The following is a 16,886-nucleotide window of genomic DNA, read 5'->3' as shown; positions in this document are numbered from 1 at the left end:
AAAAAGTTTTATCAAACGAATTTCTCCCGCCATGTCAATGATGTAAACAGGGGGTCATCTCATTCACACGAAAATTACTTAAAAAAAGTATAACTGTTCATATGTTTTTCGTCCGATATTTTGTTAGAACTAAGATAGTTCTTGAAAAACTTGTAATTAGATATACATGTTTCGATGTATTGAAGGCCGTACACGCCATAATGTTACAATGTAAGTCTATGGGAAAACAATTGGTGGTCTCTGACCTTTAGCGGGGCGGCATTTAGCTGAGCGACGTTCGGCAGGGTGCCATAACGATATTTGTCATTGTGCCGCTGCGACAGATCGAGATAACGAAATGGCATAAATCAGCCACCATAGTCAATTGCTTTAAATGAAGATACCATTTCTAGATTTACATCTCAACATTACTGACGAAAATATATGACAAGAGAGATGATTTTAATTTTGATATTGTCAATTTCCCTCATCTTATGGAGATGTACACGGTGCCACATCTTATTTGCTGGAACCTTAAAAACGAAATATTGTTATTATCAGTAAGCTTCTTTAGCAGGGCTTAGCAGTACCGTCATCATAAATTTTGTAAATCGTTTGTTAAATTTATATAAATTTATCACCGTAATTCGGAAATAGTGATTAAACTCAAAAGTAATCTAAAGACTCTTCTGCCACAATGTATTTTACAGCCAGAATTATATGGAGATGTGATTTACAAAGTACATAAAATTCTAGGGCATATCCGATAGTTATCTTGATCTATCAATATTATCAAACGTTTTATTGCAAGAGGCTAAGACCGTATTGCCCTGAGACACACTGGATGTTTAGTGTTCAGCCCTTTTAGTTGGTCACTGGAACAGATGAGGGACCCCATGGCAACTATCTCTTAAACCCCATAAGCCTCTTCTTAGGACGGACTGGTTTGATAATTCCCCCCTGTCCTGTTTCGCCCCTTAATGGTGTTTCGTCTTAAATATTATGGATTTATCACTAAAATGGAATTGAATCGAACTTATATCAGGATGATAGTTTTTAAGTTCCCCATTTTAGGCCCCCTTGTACAGCTGCATACACTTATAAGCGCATAATATTTTCAGTATTTTTTTTTTCAGAGTAATACAATTAACAAGATGAAAAGATGTGTAACTAACACTAAAGGATAAACATGACTCATCGTCAGCTTAGTTGTACAAGTATGTTGCAGATATATATTATTTATACGTTATTTATCTATTGCATTCAGAAATATGCGTGAGCGCAATAAACACTGCAAAAGAAGTAGTGTTTGTATCTGGATACAAAACAGATAAACTTTTATTTCATACGTATTTCCACTTATAAATGAATAAAATCTAAAATTATCGACGCGCATGTACTTTTTAACGCTCCAACACCAATTATGGATAACAAGTGCGCCCTGCGAACTTAGAATTTTCATGAGCTATTGAATAGAGTTTTATCGTTTTGTTACTTCAACATTTACCTTTAATCAGTGGTTGATCGTGATATTCCAACAGTAGTCTGTACATTTACAAATGTATTGAATTACAAATAAATAGACTTCAAATAAATTTGCACATATTAAAATCAGCTAATAAAGAGCCTGCATGATGGTTCACCTATATATAACAATATTTCCTTCTAACAGAATTGAATAAATTGTAATGAAATGCTTTTTATCAAAGTTCCTGGTGAGGAAGAGGACTACAGACGTGTTCTAAGACGAGGATGCATTATACTTATTGATTACATGGACCCAGTCCCAGTTGTTGACATCATGCAGAAGGAAGAATTCCTTAAATTCAGCGACTGTAGAGATATCTATGTGAGTATTATCTTCCAACTGATATGACAAACTTCATACTAGCAGATGTTTATGCTTATTTTGTCGGAAATGTGCGTGATAAATGATTCTTCTTCGATCATTGATCTTGTAATTTCACAATGAAGATTTTGTTGGCATAAATCTTGTCCAGTGTGAGATACAACAAATTGTCAAATGAAAACTTAGTTACAGCGCTGTTTTAGAAAATGCTATTCAAGATTGTATCCTCAGAGGTACCTGTTTGTGTCCTATAAGGGAGGTCTCTAACTTACCGGTATTACAAAAGTGTTATTGATATCATAGATTGCGTAATCTGTCATAGACTATCAGTATCTAAATACTTATTGGTACAACTCGATACTTTAACGAAGTTTTTCACAATCTAGAATTTGATAGATTTACTATTTATAAACTTTTGACAATTAAAAGTAGCACTAACCAGTAATATGTTTCTTTATGTGTTGTGTCGGTGCATGTATTAATGTATTATATATTGTATTTTCTTTTGAAAGTACGTTGTTGATGGGATTGTTAGACACTGTGTCTGACAAACTTTCCACTAGTGAAAGCAATGTTGAGTGTGGTTGCAGGTTTTTTTTATGTACAGAAGTGGATAAAATATGGAAACACTATTTCTTGGCGCATGTATGGCGCCGTGAAGTCATCTTGACCACATTTAATTACATTAAAACACGGTGTAGACGTTACAACGTCCGGCGGAATAATTTTGAAGTGCGTAGAACATAAATAGTAGATCAAATATGGTAGCACTCTTTCTAGACGTCAATATCGTCGTGTTTTATTGATAATAAACGAGATGATTTTTGTACCCCCCGACAACAAAGTTGTAAGGGGGGGGGGGGGGGGGGGGGTATACTGATTTCAGGTTGTCTGTCTGTCTGGCCGTCTGGCCGTCTGTCCGTAGACGCAATCTTGTGCGCACCATCTCTCCTTATCCCCTTGGCAGAATTTAATGAAACTTCACACAAGTGATCAGTACCAAAAGTAGTTGTGCATGGGGCATGTTAGGTTCTTTTAGAAAACAAATTTGCAGAGTTATGGGACTTTGTTTTTTTGTTACTATACTATATACATAGACACAATCTTGTGCGCACCATCTCTCCTCATCCCCTCGACACAGTTTAATTAAACTTCACACACGTGATCAGTACCAACAGTAGTTGTGCATGGGGCATGTTAGGTTCTTTTAGAAAAAAAAATTTGCAGAGTTATGGGACTTTGTTTTTTTGTTACTATACTATATACATAGACACAATCTTGTGCGCACCATCTCTCCTCATCCCCTTGACACAATTTAATGAAACTTCACACAAGTGATCAGTAACAACAGTAGTTGTGCATGGGGCATGTTAGGTTCTTTCAGAAAAAAAATTTGCAGAGTTATGGGACTTTGTTTTTTTGTTACTATACTATATACATAGACACAATCTTGTGCGCACCATCTCTCCTCATCCCCTTGACACAATTTAATGAAACTTCACACAAGTGATCAGTAACAACAGTAGTTGTGCATGGGGTATGTTAGATTCTTTCAGCGACAAAAATTGCAGAGTTATGGGACTTTGTTTCTTGTTTCAGCAGCTTCTTGTTTATATTCTTAACCTTGTCAGCATAATGCAATAACATCATGATAAGTATTAAAGAAAGAAACATTGAGCCCTTTTCTGCTAAAATTTGACAATTAATATAATATTACTGTAGTAATATATGACTTCCTAAGATAATTGTATAGTAACATTCAGAAAATAAAAGCTTATGTTATTTGTACATAAGAAACATTTTATTTGACATATTAGTGATTTCCTACTATTCTGTTCCTGTTAGCACAAGTCTGCGATATAGTCTCATACTTTAACTGTAATAGAGATCTGTTATTATTACATGTTCCATGACTCGCTAACCTGTGAATCGATTATAATCAAACTTGACAAATATGTTGTTTTCATTAATACACAGAGGTAAAAAAATAGATTAATACTACTGTGAGTTAGTCTTGAGAGTGATAACTTTACGTTGTAAGCTAGCTAGCTCTAGGTGAGAACTTGTTCACACTTTAATATATTTAAATACGACGCCCTCGTGAAATTATTTCTCATGCGTTTAACTGATTCCGCATTCCTAGACTGTCCTTGTTTAGAGGTTCAGGCTAAATACAGTCGCAAAATAAAAAGCGGTATAACATATATAATAAGAACACCGCGTGACTGAAACACGTTTCATATTATGAAACTGCTCGGTCAAAAAAATGAAATAAAACCATCTACAGAGATTCTTCTTTGCATTGAGGCACAAATGGGTGATATCTAGATATGGACTGTACAATCGAAGAATTTCTCCATGTAGCACGAAAATAAAAGATACCGCCATATAATTTTAGAATTTAAGAAAGTAGCAATGAGAGACTTGCTTTTTCATTTGGAATGTCACAGTTACTAATATAATGATCATAACTTTCAAATTATTATTAAAAGCCTCTGGAATGTCAGGACTAATCCGAGTAGATACAAGATGGTCTAGAAGACACCAGTATTGACTGGTACCCGCATTTAGCAAATCGAATGAAGAGCTTTTGATACTACACAATTAAGATAAGAAAGGTAAACAAAAAGTGAGTTTGTACAGACCTTAATAGTTGTGTCTCCTCACTACCCTTTCAATATCTGTTGAAATAATAACTAACAGAAAATTCAAGTTTTTATCATGATCTTTATTTTCATCTTATGGTGTGCAAGGGGGTGGGGGGGGGGGGAAAGGGGCAGGGAGTGTAGAGTACTTTTCGGCGGTTTAACTTGTTTACGCCAGAAAAATATGAGTATACATAGTTCCACGAAACATTAAATATCTTTAAAGTAAGTGCCTGTTATTTAGGTAATGTTTACAAATCCGTATTATTTCAAATCAATTTATGTGGGATAATGTTTAATGTAAGCAACACAAAAATGACCACATTAATTTAATAGCCGTGATAGTACAGGTATGTGTTTGTATTTTGTGTGTGGATTCGATAAATTATTTTATTTTATAAATTTTCATCTTTAAATATAGCGTTATGTGAATCCATATATTTTGATGACAGAATAATATGGAAGTCTGTTGCGTAATGTAATATTTTTATTAATTTAATAGCCGTGATAGTACAGGTATGTGTTTGTATTTTTTGTGTGGGTTCGATAAATTATTTTATTTTATAAATTTTCATCTTTAAATGTAGCGTTATGTGAATCCATATATTTTGATGACAGAATAATATGGAAGTCTGTTGCGTAATGTAATATTTTTTTTCAAATAAGTTTAGACTATTTTATAGAATACAATGTACACACTCAATATGTTGTATACATGTGCAAATAAAATAAGTAATAATTGTACCGAATGCTTTGAGAGGCTAGAAAAGTTGTGCTGTGGACTCCAGAAATCCACTGACACAGCTGGCAAAACAACAGATACCGCTGATGCTGTGGACTCCAGAAATCCACTGACACAGATTGCAAAACAACAGATACCGCTGATGAAGCAGTATGAATGATATTTTGCATTCAAATTAAATTTACTAGTACATGATGATAATAATGAAAAAAGATAATTGCAAAAACACATTCAGATCATGAAATGAATATAATAACCCTCAAAATGTTTCACTGATAAATCGTCGGAGTTTTGAACCCCAGCCGTCTGTGTGATAGGCCACCACGCAACCACTACGCCATTATAAGTAGTTAAAACAGACAGTGGTTCTAATCTGAACAAGTGATTGAAGTATTGCCATGCAATACAAAATCCGCTACTGGAAGATGACCAATTATTTCATCTGCATTATAATCTAATAATCTGATATATGTAAGTGATGTATATACATATACATTATGTTATAATGCACACTGTTTAGACGTAATCTAGAGTCGTTGAGTGTTTATAACATCTATAAATGCAATGTATATAAAATATTTTAGATAGCGTTACATTTTCAAATTGGTGGGAAAATAAGAGAAAAACAGTAATAAAATATATCATCATATTAAAGGGAGCATTACCAACTTTTAGTAACATCGATCTGTCGGAAAATCGATAAATTTGCCTATATAAACAAAGAAGGAAAAAAACACTTAAACTTAAACAGAAAAAGTTCTATTTGGAAATCAAAAATTCGATACCCCACAAATTAAAGTTTAATTTATTCCGGATATTATGAATATTTTTTTAAAAATATATTTTAAGATTTGGTTGGTCCTTTTTGACTTTAAATAGACCCACCTCAGTTTATATAGACTCTGTAGGAAACGGGTAAAAAAAACTGACTTTTTCAAATATGACAGATAAAATGAGATATTTTCCGCAAATAATCAAAAAATCGATACCCCTAAAAATGTAGAAAAATTATTCAATTTTCGTTATGTGTAATTTGTTTTAAATTTTGTAATGGTTTGTTTGGTCCTTTTTGCATTTTATTGTGTACAGTGAACATTTCTTAAAGATTCCGGCTTTTTCCGCCGATATCCGTAAGTACTCGGAAGCTGTTACGGAAAATATTGTCGTCTGCTAGTCTGACTTAGTCGGTACAAATATAGCTCAAAGCCTATCAATTGTAGGCAACTTCACAATGACAAAAAAGAAAAACACACGAAAAAAAAACAACAACAAAACAACAACAGAGATTGTAATTAGACAAATTAAAACAAATTAATTGTTGAACTCAGAAACGCCGAAACCTAGATCCGCTGTCGTTTAAAATAATGCTATGGAGGAATTAGTGTTCAATTCGCATTAAATATACAAATGCTTTTAATTTTCATCGCAAAAAAATACTTAAAGCAACTAATTCTCATGTGTTTCCGTAAAATATAGTCCGTCAGTTATTGAGTTTCAAAGCATTCTTAAGAAATATAGCGATGATTAATTACCAGATACCTATATTATTTTTTGCCGAACGATCTGGAGACTTTTTTATTGCCGCGGCGGCCCGGGTCCGATCTCCGACGCGGTCATCTTTTTTTCTTCATATGGTGTTTTTTAATAATTTTGAAAAAAAAAAAACAAAACAAAAAACAAAAAAAAACAACAACATCATTTTCTATTATTCATAATATGACCAAACTTTAATTTGAAAGATAGCCTTGATGAACTGATAATATTCTGCTTCTTTCCGAACCTACTTTGTATATATTATTCTGTATTCTTAAATCAATGCATGTTTTTGGTACATTTTTAAAAAATTGCGATATCTATTATTTGTTTTAGTCTCAAGATTGCACACAATCACATTAAGTATAAAATGATTTAATTGTAACAAATATCTTAAAATTACCCTTTGACTTTTATTGTGTATTACAATATTGCCTAGGGGTAAACAATATCCGGTCAGTGTTGTTTCAAGGCGGGTCATAAAAGATATGTTACCCCACTTACTATAAGTAATAGGTATTTTTATGGTTTTATGTTTTTTTACGTTGTAATATATGACTTTCACTTTCTTCTGTCTTTATATAGTCTTTTCCCTTTCTTTCAGAATTTTGTTTTTACGATTTTTACCCTTATTTCATGAATCGTATGACAGTAGGAAGAATCAGTACAAATTTAGAATTCACATCGTTAATAGAGTTTTTCCGTAAATATTTACTGAGTAAAGATCCTGGCCCAAATTTCACGAAAAATCTTAAGTTATTACTCAGTTAAGTGTGCTATTTTAAAATTGAGATATTGATGAAGTTATTGTTATTTATTTTTTTTTCCTGTAACAATATATTTATAGTTAAAGTATACTATGGTAGTAGTATTTGTCAGCAGTACTTATTCAAGTCACGCAAATATGATATTTCCATTTAGGCACGATATAAGAAACTTAATCCTTACCACGCTAAATTACAATAATGAACTTGTCTATCTTTCAATTTGGACAATACTATTAATTATGAAAAGGGGTGCATACCAAAAAGTTACTGGCTGAATGGCAGACAGTGCAGATCATGATCAGTCTACACGGATGTGCAGGCTGATCATGATCTACACTGATTGCAAAGGAAGAACCAATCGTGTTCAGCGTGGTAAGGGTTAAGTATTTCCTTTTAAAAGTATAAGTTTTATTTCTATACTTCTTTTTCTTTAAAACGACCGGCCTCCAGATCGTTCGACAACAAAAATACTTTTTAGATATCTTGAAAAAAAAACACTATATTTCTTATGAAGGCTTCAAAACTAACATTCTCATTCATCAGATGTTCGACATGGTACCCGAGACCCGGGGTACCATGGTAGACATCTGGTTTGCGAGAATGCAAAACTAATTACTGACAAACTTTATGTTATGGAAATACATGAGAATTTTCTGTTTTTACTACCTTTTACGATGAAAATCGAAAAACATTAGTGATTCAGAATTTTGGAAATATTTTAGAAACAATAGCTCATATTCTAATGTTCATAATATGTGAAAGAAAGCGCGTATAGAGGAAGTATATACGCTTTCTAAATATTTTAGATAACATGTTCATATTCTTGAATATTTATTTTATTTACAGACAGTTTCTTGTGCGTAAATATTTCTTTTCTGTACATAGATATACGTTAGCATGATGTTTCATGTATTAAAAAGAAAGTAAATCTATGTGTTCGATGTTTAAAATATAACGATTTCTAAATATATTAGATAACATATTCATATTCTTAAATATTACTTTTATTTGACAATTAATAAAGTATTATATAAATTTTCGACTTGTTCCGATTTTCACTTTAATAATTATCAAAACTTCATCCAGTTTAAGTATATCGTTTAGCAAACCGCCCGCCTGTAAATGCAACAGATAATGACCAAAGCTGTTAATTATCGATTTTTCCCCCGTGTTACTACAACAACAACAATTGGTACGGAAATCAACGAATCCGTCCGGTAACGATGATATTGGATTATTGGTTTTATTGATTTTTATGATAGGTAGATCTGCCCCGCTTTATCGGTTTCGAGATGTTACTAAAAGTTGGTAATGGTTATTCTAAAGAAAATAAACTAACATTTGTTTTAGTTGGATCCTCTTTTATGTTGAATATTTATACAAAGTTATTTGAATATCCTTGCATGGACAGGACAAGAAAAATGACCTAAAATATTTTGCAGACCGGACAGGAAAAAATCAATGTTGACTTCCAAGTGTGATCTTGACCTTTAAGCTAGCGTTCTGGGTCTTGCACGTAAAACATGTCTGGTTATGGGGAACATTTGTGCCAAGTAATATTTTCATGCCGCAATGGATGGGATAGTTCTGGACCGGACATGAAATAGACCCTGTTAATACCACGTGAAGCTTTGACTTCCAAGTGTGACCTTGACCTTTTGAGTTTTAAATTAGGGGTATGAAATTTATGCATGACATATCGTTTTATTATGGAAAACATTTTTGAAAAATAATATTAAAATTCCTTGATGGACGGTTGAGTTACAGGAAAAAAAAGTCCTGTTGACTTTGACCTCCAAGTGTAAACTATACACGAACCGTCGAGCAGACGGACGAACAGACGGAAAAGCGCAATCCTAGAGTCCCGAAGATGGTTTTCAGTCAGTAGGGGACTAATAAGGCAAAGCAAATATTTCATTTGAAAGTATATAATAAAAGAAGATATGTTATCCACTTATATGTAAGTGAAAGCTTTCGGTTAGATGATTTATTTTTGTCTTACAGTTTGGACACCTGACTGACAAGTCTGACAACTGTCTACTTCGCTTCCAACAACAGACAAATATTTCTAAAATGAAAGTCATCATAAAACTAAGTCATTCTGGTCATTTTTGAATTTTAAAGACAGCTTATTGTTTTCAAATTCTTATTTGCATCTTTACTGAAGTACTTTTTTATGAAGAAACTCATTCCCCTTTGAAATTATTGTTAAGCGCGTTAATACATACACACATACATACATATTTCTTTTTCTTGAATACATAAATACATACCTTGTTTTTTTTCCTGACTATGACGATCGGGTTATATTTTCTGAAAATTAGAATACATAATGGTTGGCATATTAGTAAAAATGGGAATTTATCATTTAGGAGATGCAACTCACGACGGAGAAGAACAGGGCTGTTATTGACAAGGTTATACGAAAGGGAAATGAAGGCTTTAAAAGTTTTAAGCGCTTCCTGACGATGTCCAATCAAACAATTTTAGTAGACTATTTAGAAGGCGTTGAGAACGATCAAGAAACGATCAGCATTATAGAAGCTTTGAGAAAAGGAAGAGGAATAACCAACAGATGGGAGGGTATGACAATAATTTTAAGATTAGAATTTTTTCTTCTATAAACTGTTGTTTGCTACTTACAGCAAGTAAGTTTCTCAGTAACTATACATGATATACACTTGTCACTTGTCTTTGCCATTATATTCTTAGTTTAAAACTCTTAAAGTTATTTTGATCAACTTATCTCCCTTTTTATACTTTTTACATTATGTATATCACTTTTAGTTTTATGTCTTGATATTGTCTCTAGGTATCCCGTCGGAGTTTCTTGTGTTTCTTGATTATTTTATTTTTTTAACTTTAAACTTAAGTCTTGATATCGTCTCTTAGTATCCTATCACCCCCACCCTTACTCCCACCGACGAAACAATTATTGTAGTATCTTGATACTGTCTGTTAGTATCGTTTTAACGTCCATCCGTTTCACATTACCCTTACCAAATAATATTTTAAATTAATTTTAGTTTCTTGTATTTCTTGATATTGTGTCTTAGTATGCCGTCACCCCAATCGCTCCCACCATTATTTCTCTCTCTCACTTTTTTTTTAATTTCAGTTACTTACGTTTCTTGAGATGAGCTCCTTTTCTTTTTATTATTTATTTATTCATTTGTTTTTGCTTTGATATATTTTCCTATTATTATCGCTTTATTTTGTTTTTCATTATTTATTATTTCACAACCAACACCAACCCACCCGCCAAACATTCCACACTCATAATTTACACCGCAAGCCCCCTTTCAGGATATGCTCTTGTCGAACTTTTCATCTTTTGCGGCGCTTTGATGTCTGCTGACATCTCGTGTTTAAGTATCAAATGGTTGTGTTTTAATAACGAGATAAAAAAATAACGAACAGATTTATGCAAAAAGCTATAATCTAACAAAGAAATAAAACTGAAAAGTTGACTTTGAATGTGTAGTTCCTCTGCCTACACCATACTGTATGTATATTTTATATAAACATGTATTTCATATAACGTATATTGAAAGTTAGATTTGCAGTTGGTGTTTTCTTACTTGTATGACGATCAACAACGGTAACCTGTTATTTAATTTTAGCGGGTTGTTTGTTGTGCTTATACTTGGATTGTTTAGAGAAATCAAACTGCATTTTAATAATTAAAGTGGTACGTAAGATTGCCCAAAATTTTCGAAATGATATTTATTTTATACCATTAGGCCCTAATGTCTAATCTAATGAAACGTGTCATATAAAGCATGAAAACGTAATTTAAGTTACATTGATCGTGTTTGCATAATAAACACATGTATAAACATTTTTGTGTACTAAAACACAAACAAGTCAGACTTTCCTATTTAAAACTCGTTTAAAGTAATAACAAAAAACGTACTCTTCAATTGCCATTAACAGTATATAAGACCAAGGTGAAGTTAGCAGCTGAGCGGTAACAGCAGTAACAGCAGTAGCACTGCTATTACTGTTAGATTACAGCAGCAACAGCTATATTGACGCTGTTACTGTTGTAAAGTTACAACAGTAACAACAGTATCACTACTGTTACTGTTAGATTACAGCAGCAACAGCTATATTGACGGTGTTACTGTTGTAAAGTTACAACAGTAACAACAGTATCACTACTGTTACTGTTAGATTGTTTTAGTAGTACCAACAGTAGGTGGAGATTGTTTTTAGCAATCAATGCATTATGTGCCAACGAAAAGCGTTCGGATCTGTTAAAATAGTATTTATGTCATTTTCTTGAACCCTTGTTACTGCTGATATTCTTAATGTTAAGAAGGGCTTGAGGATGCATCAGACCATGTCAATATATTGCTGACATTATTGATAAAAATAGTATATGTTACAATGCCGACGGCGTTTCAAGGTGCTGGTTGTATACTTTCAAAGGCCTCCTAGCACCGAAACTGTGAATTCAATCGAAGATTTGTTCCACTTAAGTCAGTGCTCGGGCACTGTATGATCTATATTATTAAATCGTTTAAAGGAACTAATGCATTATGGGCAAATGTTTACAATTGTAAGTAATTTTGGTCATTTTTCATGTGACAGGAAATAGGATCGAATCCTTGAACATGTTCGGGTGCATAGTTACTGTATTTTCACCGAAACAATGGACTCGAGCCAAGATATGGTCGCCTTAGGTCATCTTTAAAGACTTTATAGAAATTTATGAAATCAGTTTTGGCAATTTATGCATTATGTGCCGACGAAGAAAGGTAAAACCTGTCGAAATATCGTAATTTTTGTTCAGGACGATCCGAGGATGCATTGATACATGTGGATATAATGCAGGAATATATGTCCAAAAAGTATTACGTATTGCAATGCAGGCGGATTTTCAGGATGACGACGGCATACGTCCTAAGAAGGCCTCATGAAAAAATTTGAACATGACTTGGAGCTTAGATACTGCTGCATTCTGCACCGAAACGATGGACTTGAGCCAAGGCTTTGTCATATGTCATCGTTGGAATCTTCTTCATGAGAAATCAAATTATGTTAGTTTTGGGAATTTATGCACTATGTACCGACGAAGAATGGAGAAATCTGTTAAAGATCGTAATTTTGAGCATTTTTCAGGTGTCCGAAAATGGCCTATGATCCTTGTTACTGCTGTAATTCACAGCGTTCAAGAAGGCTTGAAGATGTATTAAACCATGTGAATATATTGCAAGTCCAAAAAAGATCTTATTACATTCCCTACAGATTTTTAGATGCTGACGACATACGCCCAAAGAAGGCCTCGCAAAGATACTGTTGTATTCTGCAACGAAATGAATGATGGACACAAGCCAAGATTTGGACAACTTATGTCTCGTTTAAAACTTTATGAGATACACTATGAAATCTGTTTATTAATGTAGGGATAATACACGTTTTTTTTGTGTTTTAACGTCTGCAGAAGCCCGCGGGATTGTGACCGAGACCGACGATTTATGTATTGTTTTCATATGTGATGACTTGACGATTCCGGTACATTTTTTATTTATCCCCCCGCCAAAGGCAAAGGAGATATAAGAAATGCTCTCCGTCCGTGCGTGCGTGCGTCCGTCCGTCCGTGCGTCCGCAACGAACTTTGTCCGGAGCATAACTCCAAAAGTACTTGAGGGATTTTCTTCAAACTTCATACACTGATAGAACACATTGGGAGGAAGTGCAGTGTGCAAGAACAATAACTCTACCTTGCCTATTTTTTGAGTTATTCCCCTTTATCATATTTTCTTAAAACATTTTGTCCGGAGCATAACCCCAAAAGTACTGGAGGGATTTTCTTCAAACTTCATACACTAATAGAACACATTGGAAGGAAGTGCAGTGTGCAAGAACAATAACTCTACCTTGCCTATTTTTTGAGTTATTCCCCTTTATCATATTTTCTTAAATAAATTTGTCCGGAGCATATCTTCTTCATGCATGGAGGGATTTTGATATATCTTGGCACAAATGTTTACCACCACGAGGCTGAGTGTCATGCGAAAGAACCAGGTCCCTAGGTCTAAGGTCAAGGTCACACTTAGAGGTCAAAGGATACAAGAATTAAAACCTTGTCCGGAGCATTTCTTCTTCATGCATAGAGGGATTTTGATATAACTTGGCACAAATGTTCACCACCACGAGACGGAGTGTAATGCGCAAGATCCAGGTCACTAGGCCTAAGGTCAAGGTCACACTTAGAGGTCAAAGATCAGATACAAGAATGACAATGTCCGAAGCATTTCTTCTTCAAGCATGGAGGGATTTTGATGTAACTTGGCACAATTATAGACCATCATGAGACGAAGTGGCATGAGCAGTTCCCTTCTTTGGAATTACTTCCCTTTGTTGTTACTTTAAATAGCTTTTATTGCAACTTTTTCATTACTAGTCATAGGGAAAAACCGAGACCACTTTTCTGTAGTACAACAAGCATGCTAAATCCAATTTTGAGGTGTATTTTGACCAATCTCTACCTGATAAAGATTTTTGTGTGGACTTGCATTTTTTTTTTTTAAAGATTAACTTCCCTTAGTTGTTCCTATAAATAACTTATATTGTAACATTTTTATAATTGACCCTAGGGAAAAAAACAAGACCACTTTTCTGTGGTACAACATAGATGTTACTCTCCAATTTTAGATGTATTTTATTATATATAAGGTACCTCTACCTGGTAAGGAGTTTTTTGTGGACTTTAAAAAGCAAAAGACTTACAATGATTACTAAACAACCACAAAATTAACATTCCATTTGCAAATACAGCTGCTAGAGTAAAGAAATTTGCTTTGACGGGTATATATTGTGACATTCTGGCACTCTTGTTCCCTATTAGCTTTCCATTCTATCTTTTTACAGTAGCCATATAGAAAAACATCATAGCTATACTGTAAACCGCCTCACTACTGACTTATTATTTCTTCCACATCTTAAAACCCCTGATGCGGACCACAACTAAATGGTTCTTCAAAGCTTTCCCCAAAATTAATACTTTGAGACACTAACTTGCCAGGACCTTTAGCCTTCAATTATAATATGGGGATTTGTAACATGGCTCTTGTTTACCATTCCAGTTGTTCTTGGAAACGGTAAACATGTTTTAAATATCCGTATCCAGGGCCCGGAAATAAACAACACTACCAAAAGCACATCCTGAAGGTTTTTAAGCGATTTTTTTATTTCTCATTATTACAAACATAAAATTACCAATAATTGTTCATATCATTTCACAATTTGATGGACTCGATCACAATTTCAAGAATAATAACTTTACATTCGAGTTATATTGAGTACGGACACGCAGTTGGAGTACGGATTAGTACGAACGTAGTGTCAAGTTTCCAAGTTGTTTATATAAATTCTTCGAGAAATTAGATAAAAACATACTGACAGATACTTAACAAAATCATAAATATGATACCTAAAAACAAAGAATCGTACAGGTAAACACGCGATTCTTTAACATTCACGGTTGCCTACAACCTGTGGCGGCGGGCTGACCCAGGGGAATTTGACATTTCAAAAATTTTGTTGTCTAAATCCCCACCCCAGAGACAACCTATTTTGTCTAAATCCCACCCTAGAGCCTGGCTGGTACATCAGATGTTTGTCAAATTCCCGCCCGTCGGGAATGGTCTTCTGTCAAAAGTCCCGTGTATGCCCGCCGCTCCCCCGGGCGGGCAAAATATTGACAGGTGCATTATGCAAGAATTTATTTTGGTCACCTTAGGTCATTGTTGGAGTCTTTATGAGATACAACATGAAAACAGTTTTGACAATTTATGCATTATGTGTCGACGAAGAACGGTGAAACCTAATAAAAATCGTAATTTTGACCAGTTTTCATGTGTCAAAAATTGACTCGAATCCTCGATACTGCTATAATTCAGAGCGTTCATGAGGGCTTAAGGATGCATTGAAACATGTAGATATTGCTGATATATCTGTCCAAAAACAGTACATATGATATTTCCCACAGATTTTTAGGGTAAAGCTGTATTCTGCACAGAAACAATAGACTCGAGTCAAGATTGGGACACCTTATGTCGTTGTTTGACTTTATGAGATACAAAACTGTTTTAGTAATTTATGCATTACGTACCGACGAAGAGTGGTAAAATATGTTGAAAATGTAATTTTGAACATTTTTAGGTGTCCGAACATGGGCTCGAATCATTGTAACTGCTGTGATTCACAGAATTCAGGATGCATTGAAACATATGGATTGTTTGTAAAATTGTTCAAGTATGACACATATTACGTTACTGACCTCCCGTGTGCAAAAAAGTCTACCGGCTAATTTTTATATCAATGTTTAGATAAATGTCTGAAGTCTCAGAAAATTTTGGGTGAAGTTGCCGCATCATGGTACGTGTTTAGGAATCCAAGATGGCGTCCAAGATGGCCGCCAAAATTATGAAAAAGCACTATCTATCATTTTTTAGTCATAATTTATGAAAATCCGAATAGTTTTTAATCTTGATGTTCACAAAAGATACCAAACACATTTTGCCACCCATGTAAGTCAATTTCTCTCAATTATTTGTACATTTATTAAAAAAAAAAAAAGAAAAATGTTCTTCAAAATAATGCGGAAAAATTACTGAAAAACTGACGCTGCTGTGTATTTTCACTTCTCGTATTTAAAGTTTCGGTGATATTTACACTTTTTTAGTATAAGTTGTAAATGTCATTAGTTTTATGTACATTGATATCATTATTATAGTATATGGATGCCTGACTCTTGCTCTTTTATCATTTTAGTGGGTCGGGTAAATGGAAGGTAATCCCAGATTTGCTTTAATTTTTATATTTTCCCAATGTTTCTTGAAAATATATGATATTTATGTGATATTTGCCTTGATCTGATGCAGGTGTAATCTTAACATATATATCTATGATTTGAAATTTGATCGTGTATCACCGTTGCTATGGTAACATCTTGAAGAAAATAAGAGAAAGTGTTTCAATATTTGTTGTTTTGGTGTTGCTTTTTTCACAAAATAACCAACCAGTAATCCATATTTTTATCCAATGCCAGTTCCTAAAAATTCAAGCTAAGAGATTTAGAAAGTTTTATTTTAAAAAAAGTGTATTAGTACTCGGGTATTTGAAATTTTAGATAATAGGCCGGAGTTATTGTTATTGTATTATGCAAAAAAAGTTATCAACGGTTAAGTAAGTTCTTTATCTTATCAAATTATTCTTATAGAATTAGTAAAAACAAAATCTTCCTCTTCAAAAGTGTACCAGTACTCGGATGATCAAAAAGTTTAGATAACATTTAAATATTACCTCATATTTAGTAACTCGAAGTTGATATAAAACACTTCAATAACAAGTACATTATT

General features: G+C 33.6%; 1 protein-coding gene across 1 annotated transcript in view; it reads left to right on the top strand.

Moving 5' to 3' along the window:
• The first annotated feature begins 1,009 nt into the window (after positions 1 to 1,009).
• LOC123554266 (uncharacterized) overlaps positions 1,010 to 16,886 on the top strand; it is a 44,409-nt gene continuing 28,532 nt past the window's right edge. The window contains exons 1-3 of the mRNA XM_045344283.2: positions 1,010 to 1,196; positions 1,689 to 1,828; positions 9,888 to 10,098. Coding sequence (XP_045200218.2) covers positions 1,169 to 1,196; positions 1,689 to 1,828; positions 9,888 to 10,098 — 379 coding nt within the window. The 5' untranslated portion in view covers positions 1,010 to 1,168. The remainder of the gene's footprint in view (positions 1,197 to 1,688; positions 1,829 to 9,887; positions 10,099 to 16,886) is intronic.

The sequence above is a fragment of the Mercenaria mercenaria genome, chromosome 15 (assembly GCF_021730395.1).
Source record: "Mercenaria mercenaria strain notata chromosome 15, MADL_Memer_1, whole genome shotgun sequence".
Classification (NCBI taxonomy): domain Eukaryota; kingdom Metazoa; phylum Mollusca; class Bivalvia; order Venerida; family Veneridae; genus Mercenaria; species Mercenaria mercenaria.
This window is presented reverse-complemented; position numbering and strand designations above follow the sequence as displayed.